This window comes from Wasmannia auropunctata, unplaced genomic scaffold, assembly GCF_000956235.1.
Source record: "Wasmannia auropunctata unplaced genomic scaffold, wasmannia.A_1.0 LD336026.1, whole genome shotgun sequence".
NCBI classification, from domain to species: domain Eukaryota; kingdom Metazoa; phylum Arthropoda; class Insecta; order Hymenoptera; family Formicidae; genus Wasmannia; species Wasmannia auropunctata.
The window spans coordinates 1,728,256-1,740,953 of record NW_012026864.1 but is presented as its reverse complement, the minus strand read 5'-3'; the positions used below and the strand labels follow the sequence as shown (position 1 = coordinate 1,740,953).

At 39.9% G+C, this 12,698-nt stretch overlaps 1 protein-coding gene across 3 annotated transcripts in view; it reads left to right on the top strand.

Moving 5' to 3' along the window:
* Positions 1–12,698, top strand: part of LOC105452773 (S phase cyclin A-associated protein in the endoplasmic reticulum) — a 41,220-nt gene that overhangs the window by 10,485 nt on the left and 18,037 nt on the right. For all 3 annotated transcript variants that reach the window (XM_011694169.1, XM_011694170.1, XM_011694171.1), the window contains exon 11: positions 5,145–5,308. In XM_011694169.1, the coding sequence (XP_011692471.1) occupies positions 5,145–5,308 (164 nt within the window). The remainder of the gene's footprint in view (positions 1–5,144; positions 5,309–12,698) is intronic.

Sequence of the window (12,698 nt, the reverse complement as noted above, 5' to 3'; positions counted from 1 at the left end):
GTGCGCGTGGGGTACTTCTGCTTCCACTTCCATCAAGCCCCGATTTCGAGGACCCGGCCTAATCTTTTGTCTCGTCCTTCTCCTCTTCTTCCTCCGTCACCGTCGTTTCCTCCTCCTCCTCCTCCTCCTACCGGCGCTTTTTCAACGACCTCTTCGCACGTCCTAGAATACGAAATGCGCGCTGCAATTTTCCTGTCGCGTCGCCGTCGACGATCGACGACGAGAGATTTCACGATTTTACGAGATCATCCGATGACGGATGATATTCGGATACCTGAATCCTTCGTCGGGCGAGGGGCGCGGGGGATGGGATGAAGGTAGGGGGAGGAGAAAGGATTCACCCGCAAAAACAGCTGATGTGAGAAAGTCGTAAAGTACTCTCCACTACTTCATACAAGTTTAGAAAAGTGCTCGCAATATATCTTCGAGATGTACTTTATCTCACTCTCCTCTCTTTTTCTCTACTTTTCCTTTTAATACGAGATGAGACATAAAATTTAACTATACTTTTTTTTATGTAAATTGTAAATTGGAGTCACTTGACAAAGTATTCTTTCTGGCTGCTCAGTGCATTGACAAAGCATGATTCATTGGCTCTCGTACTTAGAGATAATGCCGTTTAGTAAAGAAAAAATGCACAAAAACAAAAGAATTCGTTTCCTGTAGTTTTTTGGACATTAAATGTAACGTCGTTTATCAAATGGCTTGATCGCGTCAGAATCTTAAGAAATTTAGCAGTTAAAGTTCGAAAAAAGTTAGAAAAAACTACATTTAATGTATTGTGACATATGAGACATATGAGTTACGATACGACTTTGATGTATGGGAGAAGTTTTATTACGAAAATTAGGTATTTAGTGCCCACAAAAACTACGGGAAAGAATTACTTTTGATTTTGTGCTCGAAAAAAAGAATTATTTTTTGTTGAACAATGTAATCGAAGACAGAGGCCTTTATTCCCTTTCGTTTTCAATTTAAAGACAAAGATTTGCTCTGATATTCATGCACATGTCTCGATTTTGCGTTATTTAATCTTTCATTCGTCGCTCATTTTTCACTTTATTCAGACACTTTCTCTGTACTTTGATCAACAGCGTGACGATAAGATTCGTAAATGCAAATAGCCGAGAGGCACGTGCTCGTTTTACAATCGTCTTACAATAACTACGTTCAGCTCAAATGGATATTCGAGACGATCGTTCACGTGTTTTACACGGGCATTTTGCCTTTATCGCTCATCCGTTCGTATATATAGGCAGTCGCGCAGCTCCGTATTTATCGTTAGATCCGTATCGATATTGGTCAGGCTCTCGTCTCCCGCGCGTATGCGGGTATTCTTCGAGAAAATGGAAGCGAGGGAGTTCTACCTCGTTACTAAATGGGCCAGAAAAAGACGTCGTCGTAAAGCGCGCGACGGTGATAAAAACTCTCGCGAAATTAAAAATTCCGCGATAAGCGGGGTGGGAGGGGAAGAGGGAGATTATAAGACGCGGGGTCCCTCTCCCGCGTTATCTTTATAACTGCTTGTATTTGCCGTGTTTCCCCGATGTATACGCGCTTTCGTACGGCGCCGAGGTGCAATCGAAGCGGGATCGCGCGCTGCGCCGAATTCGACGTGTACGAGCCGCGTATTCGAGATAGGAGGAAAAAAAAAATTTAAGAACGCACGAATTTAACGAGGGATACGAGCAGTCTTCTTGTTTCGGAATTGCGTTTCGCGTTCGTTTTTTTTTTTTCGGTACTCGAATGAAAGTACGCGGCGCGTCTACGTGAACGAGGCCAGCGGTTTCTAATCGATCCGAAATGTTTAAGAAAATCGAGATAAAGGATCGCTTTAATTCACCTCCCCGCTACTGGGGGGTGGGAGGGGGAGGGGACAAACTTTCCGGTCTGGTCCATTACGCAAAGAGACGAATCACTTTAAGGGGTTCGCCAATTCCCTCTCCTCCCCGCCCTCCTTCCCGGCGAGAACATTTCCCAATCTAGTCGGTCGGCCAAACAAATTCTACAGTTCCACGCTAAATCGCTAGAAACCGTCCGCGCGATCCGGTATATACGGCCGGTATATGTCCCTCTCTCCCTCCCGAATTCATATATGTATTTATGCGTGACTGCGTCCCGGTTGATGGAAACGCGGGAAAACGATTTCTCGATGACTACAAACCGTACTCGTTGACCGTAAAATAAAAAAAGAGGGGAAAATACAACACGCAATGGTCCTCCGAGCCAAATGAATTGGGAGTCCGTGCGACGTGGATCGATGTGTAAAGGAGATGTAACGATTTATAATAGACGACGGTCGCATTGTTAAACGCGAAAATATAAATTGGACGTGTGAAAAATATGAAAAATACACACGCAATCGCTCAGCGTGCATTCTCTGTCTGTCCCTTTTATTTTTCAACACGTATTATTTTCAAAACGTTTAACGTTTCGACAATCTCATCTCGAGGAAGAAATCAAATTTATATTTATAATATTTATATATTTTTATTACGCAAAGAGCCGATTAATTTATATATTTGCCATATTGCACTATTAAATCTATAGTGTCAAATTGAACCTTATTTAAGTCGCCAGTGTTCCTACTTAATAAAGTTATTTTTAAGTAAAAATAGTTATTTTTAAGTAACAATAGAGTTAAATAACTTAAAACAATTCAGATTTAATCCAAATTTGGGTTAAATTACATTTATTTAAATTTTTTTTAAAACGCTTTATTTAAAAACAGTTATATATGAAGTAGAAGCAGAAGCGACTTAAATAGAATTAAATTTGACACTATAGAATTTAACAATGTGGCAATAAATATACATTTATTTAAATTTTCCGCCTTTGTAGAACCGTTGTGTAACAATTGCAAGAAAAAAAAATATTAACGACTCCTTGGGTAAAATACAATTAAAAGTACAAATTGATTGATCAATTGAATCGTAGAATCTATATGTGCTTATTATTTTATCGTTTCATAGAATTCTCTAAAATCTTCTCTCATCGACTCGTTCCTGCCGTGACGCTTAGTTTCGAAAAAAAGAACTGGATTAACATAAAAGCATCTCCCGTTTATGGTCGCACATACCCCGATATATGCGTTCCTCGAAATTTCAACGTCTCGCTGGCGTCTTGTTTTCGTTCGCCCCGTATCAGAGAGTCGTGGCAGCTCCCCTTTTTTTTCTCCTCTCTGGATACGGATGGGATTGAATTTGTCAAGGCAGTGGTCAAACCACTTTTTAATGTTTCGTGGGAGATTATTTCGCTACCTCTCATGAGCGCGCGGCCGGCGCGGGTTCGTAACATTATCTCTTCTATCCGAGGTCCGCCCGGCGCAACAATAGTTCTTAAGAGAGATTACGCGCGTCAATATTTTTCTGCCTACTGGCGTGTCGTGGATCTTTTGAAAATCAATAACAAATGTGTATACATACGTATGCGCACATACGTCTTTGAAGTGCTTAAACTCGCTGTCTACATACGTTATTCAAATGGGGGCGGAAAAGAAGATATTCAGATTTATTCTTCGGAATATAAACTTTATAGCGTATACTTTTCGTAATATTGAGTAAAAGCGAGAAAGTCCTTAACTCGAAAACGAGATTTTCACGAAAAAGATTGGAAATCGACTCGGAGCAAACGTTTGGAAAAAAAACTGATCATTGTAAATGATTGAAAAAAAAACTTTTGTTTTCGATTGATATTCAAGCATAATTTTCGACGGCGTATCGTGATATTCACGGTCGTTCAGAAGTTAAATGAAGGTGGACGAACGTGTATAGCGTGCTGCAGCTTTTCTATATAGAATTCCACGAATCGGCTTATCGGGACCGAGGCTAAACCGTTTAGGACCCATATTCCTGTCTCCAGAATTCTTATCGAGAACCCTTTGACTCGTTACCACTAATTTAGCGTTCTAAATGCGCGTATATACGTGTGCGTGCTGCCCAGGCCCGGCTTCGGGTCTAACGGGTCTGTAACAATGACTCAACCTATCAGGAATTCGCTGTGTCTGGTCGATCGACTGGAAATTGGACGCTAAGTACATAACTAGCCGACCGGCGTGTAATGGTCTCCTAGTAAAAGCCTTTCGTAAAAAAAATATGCTGAAATTCCTTTAATTCTTTCGGCGGTATAACAAATTTACCGACTTTTTGATTGTTCGACGAACTCTAGCAAAAAAAAACAACACGATTTTGATGATTTCGTCTGTTTCACATTCAGGCCCATTTTCACAATGTATATAGTTACCTAAAAGTTAAAAATTAGTTTATTGTTTAACGACGTTTGATTAGGACTTAACCAATCAGTTAACTTGATGTCAACTCAACTGATGTACACGTAACCTTTAGTTTATTTGATTAAAAAGTCTGTTTTAATTAACTTTCAAGTTTTAGTTAACCTAACTTTTTCGTTAACCATAGATTATGAAAATGGGTCTTACAATTAATATGTCGAATTTTTTGTAATGATTCGCGTTCAGCGCATCTGATGTGCGATTGGGATGATTACTCCTGCCTTTTCTTTTACATTTCAATAAGCCTTTCGTCACTTTTTGTCACCTTAATTGCGACGCGTAATTGTACACTGAGGTCTAATGGATTCCAGCTCTCACATTTCTACACCTTAGATTCCCACCTTCGATTCCCCTTTTCATTCACTGCAATTCTTTCGCGATATTAAGTAGACAAGAGTTAAGTACATACACGTCTCTCCGCGGTCGCAAATCCTTTTTTCTTCGGATTTTAAATAAACATAGATAATTCTGACGCGTTTGTTTACGGACGTTATTTCGGATTTTAAGATTACACGGAGTACCTAAAATAATAGAGACAATATCGGAGAAAACGTTGAAAATATTTTCCAATTACTTTTATATTCTATCTTTCTCTCTCTTTGTGCATTTAAGATCAGTTTATTCCGGGACTGAGATTTTTGCAACGAGATGCGAAGATCTCGAGAGAAATTTCGTTTTATCGATTCCGCTCGTTTTAATCAAACTCTCCCGTATCTAAAAATATGGGATTAGGGGAGGGGGGTAGACAGAAAGTAAAACTTGCTAAAAAATGTGATATCATTTCGTATAGACTTTGTAAGAATGGCTTCAAGATGTTATATTCGTTCGTTGCAACTATCGTGCTTCTCTTTCACAGACTCTGACTAGTCTCGACGACCACGCTCAGACGCAGGATGTATCCGCCAATTCAACTGGAAACGGTACAGTAGCCGCCAGCGCGACGCAATTGCTGTGCAGCCTGATCCCTGAAGAGCCCTTTGAGAAAACGGTCTTGCAGACTCGCGTTCAAGATATTGCCGGGTAAGTCCTTCAAACGCTCAATTTATGAGTATAGTCTTACGCTATGCGATCTCGAAACTACGATATTGGCGTCGCGTAAGAACCCAATCCTTTTAAATGATAATAACGTTTTTATTAACGTATATATTCATAAGTCGAGACGCGAAGGAATTGCATTACTTTGTATTACGGAATAGGACGAATGACGTTTTTACAATATTTGTAATCTGCCTTTTTCGTCCAAATTTCTCAAAAATGCTCCACCATTTCAGAATTTTTTTATAAGAAAATTTTTTACGTAATTTTTATCAATTTTTATTTTTCCATGGAAATTATTTAAGTTAATATAAAAACTAATTTAAAATCTCATTAATTTTAAAAACTAACTAATGTAAAACCCGTTAATGTTGAAAATTGCACATTGTTTTAATTAAAAACATTTATTAACATCCTGTTATTAACAGGATGTTATTAAAAACATATATTAAATGTTTATTAGTTTTTAATGATAATTTCTGAAGTATTATCGGATATCGGATATGTAATATTATAATAATGCCTACAAATATACACATTATAGTGTAACAAAATATTGACTTTAATTAAAATTTTTATCAGAGTGAAGTTCGCATTAAACTAGAATCTATTTTTAACTAAAAGTACAAAAATATGTATCCTAATATTTCATTGTTTTAAATAATAACACATTAGTGGAATATTAGACGTTAGCACAAACAAATACTAAATATTTAATTAACAGATAGCGCTATTTTATTGTGCGCCATTACGATCGTATAAATTGTAAAAATTAATTCTGTGATATTTTAAAAAATTGATAAAAAGGCATTTAATATGTGGACTTAATAATTTAATAAATAATTCATAACAATATTTTTTCTAAGATTCAAAGAGACATTATTGATACTTACATCAACGAAAAGTATATTGTTAGGATATTCGATTATTAGTTACAAAATGGCGGACCATTAAAATTAATCGTAGATTTATTAAAATAGATCGTAGGTAGACGACCGAAGGATTATTTCACTGATTAGGGTAATCGAAGCATAATTAGTAGCGTTCCACTTCTTTCTGGATGATACGAACTCTACGTAATGGCGGGCAATCATCTACAATGAAATCGTAACTTCTGTAACATGTCTTTACGCGTCCTCCCGTATCTTTTTTTTTATAGAATTTCTCAATAAAAGGGCTAGAGCCGCTGAGGTGGTATTTCTTTTTATAAAAAAAAAGCATATTAAAATGACGGTAAAAACGTAGAGAATATATATTAAAAAAAAAAAGAAAAAAGAAAAACGGAGCTAGAGTGACGTCACAAATTTCGCGTTGCTCGAAACGTAAGAAACGCGCGAGAAGCGTGTTTCGCTCGAAATCGCTTACTTCTTTTCTACAATGTTTTTCTCCCCGTCGATCGACCGGTGGATCCTCGTCTTTTTTCCGCTGAAGCTATTAGCGTCCGACGGGCTTTTCACGCTATCTTATATATGCACTCGCTCGGCCGGGAGTGCGCGACTCTCCGTACGAAATCCGCATCTTTTGATCTGGTTCGGAGTCGCTCCGGTTGCGCAAACACACACACGCGCCCGCCGTCCGGAGACCCGTGTGCGCGCGTCCCTTTGAACGGGACGGAAAGAATATACTCGTCGGCGTGCGCTCTTCCGTGGCGCACACCGACCGCTCCGGACCACCCTGTCTGAAAATATAACCGCGCGCCGTGTCGCGCCCAGTGCCGAACTTAATACGCGAGTCACGCCAAAGTGACGAGACGCAGACTGTGTTTTCGTTGCATCGCGCGAGATCCGATCTTTGCCGGGGTGACGTTTCGCACCTGGGTCAACTTCCTTCGCGTGCAGCGGACCCCCCAAAAGCCGCGCGCCGTGGTTAACCCCTTTAACGCGCGCCCTGCCCGCCGCGTCCCTCGCGTTTCACGCTCGCCCTCTTTTTCTTCGCTCGTGTCTTCCGGGGGGGAGAGAAATCCTGTCCGCGCGTCCTATTCTCCCAACCTCTCGTCTCTCCATCGAACGTCATCACGTATAGAATCACGTCATCGAGATAATACGCGGAAAGTAGAATACATAGCGGGAGATGAACTTTTATTTCCAGGTATATAAGCATTAAATTCAGATTTCAGTTGAAAACACGCGACGTGCACAGTAGCTGGCCTTGCAACGCCGACCAACGTGGCGATCGGATTGATTCTTGATTTTATCAACGCGAAAAAGAATGCTTTTCACACAACGGCAAGATCGCGCGCGATCTAAAATTGCGCAGTAATTCCCGCTAGCGTGGTGTGCGACAGTGTCGTGTTAAAGAGATCCCGGATTTCGTTATCTCCCTTTGCCGTACTTTACAGCCGGGTGAATCTGCGAATTTCACGTTCGCCGTGAATATACTGTCTGGCCTTGTATAATGAATGACGAAGGTGCGATCGGAATTATTGTCGACCGCGCGCGCGCGCGCACACCGGTAGTGGGATTATTATGATTAATTTCCTGCCGATGTGCGAGAAAGGCCTAGTCACGATTTTTACTCAGCGCAGCGAGGCTGCTTTTCGCTTTCGTGTCTTTAAAGCGCGCAGATGTGTAACGGCGATCGATCATTTTGTACGTCGTAATACTTATTTGACGGTCGTTAAGTGCACTCGCCGTCGCTCCTTCCCTCGCGCGAAAAATAATGCACGATCCTTTTTTGCGCGCGTGCACGAGAAACCGATTTTTCCGTCTATCAGAGCCGATAATTTACGGCGATCCACGGTTACCGCTGTTTCCGCTGGAGTCTCCACGACTTGGAGAAAGGACAAGCAATTTTGTGCAGCTAAGCGCGGAATGAATGATGAACGACGATCGCTTGCACGGGGGCATATTCGATAATGCCTGTTGATGTCCATTCATGCTAGATGGTATCATCAAATAATGATTCGGTGGCATTGTAAATGGTGGCGCGTTAATAAGTTACGATAATGTGGTAATGAATTGGAGAATGCATGAATGCTACGTCTGTTTGTACGCAAATAGCCAGACACGATATGATTTTTGTAACTTTTTTTCTATCAGCTGAGCTTAGCGTTATATTTTTTCATACGTAAATGTTTAACACGTTGGCTGCCGAATAAGTTTTAACTCATGAATTGGCGATTCATAAATGGACGTGAGCTATTCGTCAACTCGATTTTTTTTTAGAGACTAGCAAATAGAAATTTTATCGAGTTTTGAAGGATAAAATTTTATTAAATTTCGAAGAATAAGTCATTATAAGTAGCATATTTAAATGACATGCTGACGTAAAGAGAACGTCGGAGAAATAAGAGAGACAACGTTTCTAATATCTTTGTCTATTAGATAATTGTACAATAGCAGTCAAAATGTTAATTGATATTAATATAAAGAAGAATAAATGAATAAAGAACGATTAAAAATTTTCTTATTCAAGATAGATGGTGGGTTCTCTTCGCAGTTTCTTAATAATTAAGCCGAAAAACTGAAGAGATGCGATTTTCTCTCTGGTAATACAGTACCCTGACATCGTAACACAGAAAATATAATTATCATTATAGGTTTTATCGATGATATACGAGACAGATATCCCTTAAACTTTCCGATGGTGCACGAACTTCATAAAGTAACAGATGCGTCGTACAAAGATAAGCAGATAAAAAAAGGACCGCGTGTGTTTGCCTATCAACTTTTATACGTTAGCCCGCGTATCTCTTCGCGATCTCTGAGCAAAGAGGCGTCGGTAGTGGCGGCTCTCTACCAGGGATCATTTCCCTCGTTTCCCTCTTTTTCTCTTTAATGCCAACAATGCGAAAGATAAATGAGCTTTTTGTCGTAACGTACGTGAGTCGTAGAGAATCGCATCCCGCGCTGCTGTGTGAACACGACGACGCACACGTAAAAGCAAATAACGCACGTCACACTTTTAATTAGGCTGTTTAATAAAAAAAATGATTTTTTCCGAGTATCAGAGTGAAGGCAATTGTTTCCCATAGTTTAATTGTTATAATGCTAAATACGTTCCCGTTTACTAAGTATTGTTCTATCACGTCACACTTTTAAGAAATTTGCGATTTAAGTTGCAGAAAGGATTATTTTAGTGTATTTTGGTATTTTATAACTGCGACATGTGACGTGTTGAAGAAGTTTTAATTGGAATCAAAGCTAAGTGTGTACATATCACTAGCTATTACAGACGAGAGGTCAGATGCATAGCCACAAAGCCAATCAATGGGGACTCGGCCTTTTTCTCTTTTTTTTTCTCTCTCTTTTTCTCTCTCTCTCTCAACTCGTTGTCGACGTCCTGAGCGGCAATCGTCAGCATAATTGTTAGAGAGGAAGCACCGTAGAAAAATCAAGTCCGCAAACACTCTTAACGATAATCTCGATGGGTGGCTAGAAGAAGGTGCCTGTCGCGCGTTAAGGTCTATGCTGTCTTTCAATCGGGAATCAAGCGAGTAATTTGTTTAGCGAACGATGTCCGAGCATTCAAATCTCGGCGCTTTTGATGAAATGGCGGACGGAAGCTGAGTTAGATAAACTTATAATTGCAATTTTTTATCACTTTACTTCGACACCAGAAAGACACGATATATTTTCTGTGTTGCAATCAGAAATTAATAACTTTATTTTGAAATCTAAATAATAAAAACAAGAGAGCTGTATCGCTAAAAGTGAGAGATATAATCAGTAATAATGCTGCTTTTTTAAACCTAGATCTATAATAATAATAATAATTCACTTATGCAAGCACATCCTTTTATATTGAAACGTATATGTTAATATTCGTACTAAGATCAAGTACACAGAAATATACGGATTAGTAACATATGATGTAGACATACCTAAATAATAAATATGGAAAATAATAATTAACAAATTAGCCAACCAATCGTATCTTCTTAAATTTTTAAATTACATTGTTTCCATTCAAGAAATGAAGAGAATCCACTAGCTAGAACACGTTTGATCATTCTTTACATTATTATTAATTATCATTTATTTATCATTAATCAATTATTATATTAATTAAAAAATGCTTGTTAAGATGGAATTATTTCGCATGTAAACTGTGACATCTTTATCTCATAATTTTCAAACTTAAATGTCTTGATATTATCAATTCAACATTAATGGAAAAATTTAAAATAAAGTGCGGCGCTTACTTAAATTGAATATTTCCGCGTATAAATCGTGATACTTTTTACCCCTCATAACTTTTAATATTACATATCTTGATACTTAAAGTTCGTTAATGTTGACTTTTAAATAGATCGCCAGAAATGTTGCAGTCGTGTCATCCGTAATTATTATCGCAAAAATTTTGTATGTGCAATTTAAAGAAAGAAAACGAGTTCGATGTTTCAAATGCTGAGTAACAATATTGACATTGAGTCTGATTGAATGCGAGAGCAGATACGACGATACAATCCGGAAGAATATTGTAGAAGTATAATAGAAGTGCGATTTGAAAAGCGTTATGCTTCTTAAAGTGCCTATCTTCTCCATCGCGCGCATCCGAGATAAATCACAGTTTGCACTGGTTAATTGAAACGGATGTAGGAGGAACTCGGTGCGATCTCGTTTTTTGTTTCTCTTCGCGGCGCGGGGATTAAATGGGCTTTCGATCAGCTTGTCGACGTCCACGAGCCTAAATTTTCCTTAGCCCGGCCCCGCGGCTTTCCGTGTCTCCCCTCTCCCCCCCCCCCTCGTCTATTGTCATAAAGAATTAAAGGACTACGTCTTAATCGCGCGTAGAAATGACGCACTTTCTGTCAGATTGGCACTTTTAAGCCTACTACGTAATTGCTAAAAGACAAACGAGACGGGAGAATTATCGCATAACGCTCGGCGCAGGGTGAATAGGCGGTGAGTTGTCGAGAAAATTTTGACCCGCGAAATTGGAGGAACAGCGAAACGATTTCTCCTTTATATTTGTGTTGCTAAAAAATTCCTGAAATCCTTAAAACAATTATTACGCATTAATAATCTCTTGAGCACGAAATAATCTGAATTAACAAAATCTGTTCGTCGTGCGTTATATTTTTAATGAATATATGAAAAAACTTGTTGGCAATAAAAAATATTAATTTCTTGCAAAGATTTAACGCAAATTTTGCATGGGGATGGTAAGCCGCAGAATATCTCGGAGCATTTGCACTCTAATGTCCGACTGAGAGATCGTTTTGAGATATTAAAAGCTCGCAATTTTATTACAAAAAGGATCTTGTGGTTAAATAAAATTGAAAATCAATCGTCAGAGGAACAAAAATCGATTGATATTCTTGATTTGTATAAGCAATCGTACGCGAGCTAGGTTCTCTCCCTTCTTGCCTATCTTCCCTTGTCTTTCTCTCTCTCCCCGCCCCTCTCTCTCTCTTTCTCTCTTTCTTTCTGCTTCTATATCGTTCTGTTTCTCTGTACTTCAGGGCGAATGATCAGGTCGCGTAACTATCGCAAAAATGATTTGCGACAGCGTAATCGTCAGGCAACGGGCGACATCAAACTGACGCATTAATTAATGCGCCGCCTAGGCGAACGGCGGCTCGCGCATTTACTTAACGTAATAAGGTTCACGGCGGCCTTCTTCTCCTGCCTGCCTCCTCGCTCGCGCGCGAGCGGTAGGTAGGTAGGTAGGTAGGGTTTATTACGAAAATGAAAAGGCTACGTTTTAGTCGTGCAACCTGATTAAATCGGGAGTTGCGCGAAACGAGGTTAGACGCGAAACGACGGCCGGGGCCCGGTCTCTTCCCCTTTGAAGAGCGGCGGGCGAAATCTATTTTATTAATATAACGGCGCTGCTGTTTGATCTGATAATTTAGTTTCGCCGTCCTAAAGAGCATCCTCCTCTCCCCCCTTCCTCTCTCTCTTTCTCTGTCTCTCTCTCTCTCTCTCTTTTTTCTCGTGCCCGTCAACGCCAAAGGCTCGCTCTCTCGCGAGAGAGCGTATCTCGCATAAGCGCACACCGACATTTCTCCGTGAGCATTTTCGGACTTCTTTCTCACCCTGTCCCCCTCCTCCGCCCTCTCGCTGTCAGCCTTATCGATTTCATGCAAATAGATTCGGCGCGCGACCCTAACGCGCGATCGCGGGAATAAAATAGCAACAAACGTCGATGCGCGACAGAGTTCCGTGTGAAATGAACTTCTGTACGTGTTTAGGCAGGACTCTCCTGTAAGTACTCTAATACGCACGATCCACGCTGTGTTACTCTCCTCTTTTCTCGTTAGCAGCCTCATCCGAAAAGTGTATACCGTTAATCGGCTCCATCATTCAAAGAACTTGGCCAATCAAGGAAAATCGTGGAAAAAGAGAAATGTAATGTACGGATCGACGTTTTCGAAATCGCGATCGAAGAGCATATCCGCGAGTCTTCCCGTTAAGAGGACGGGCTCGTG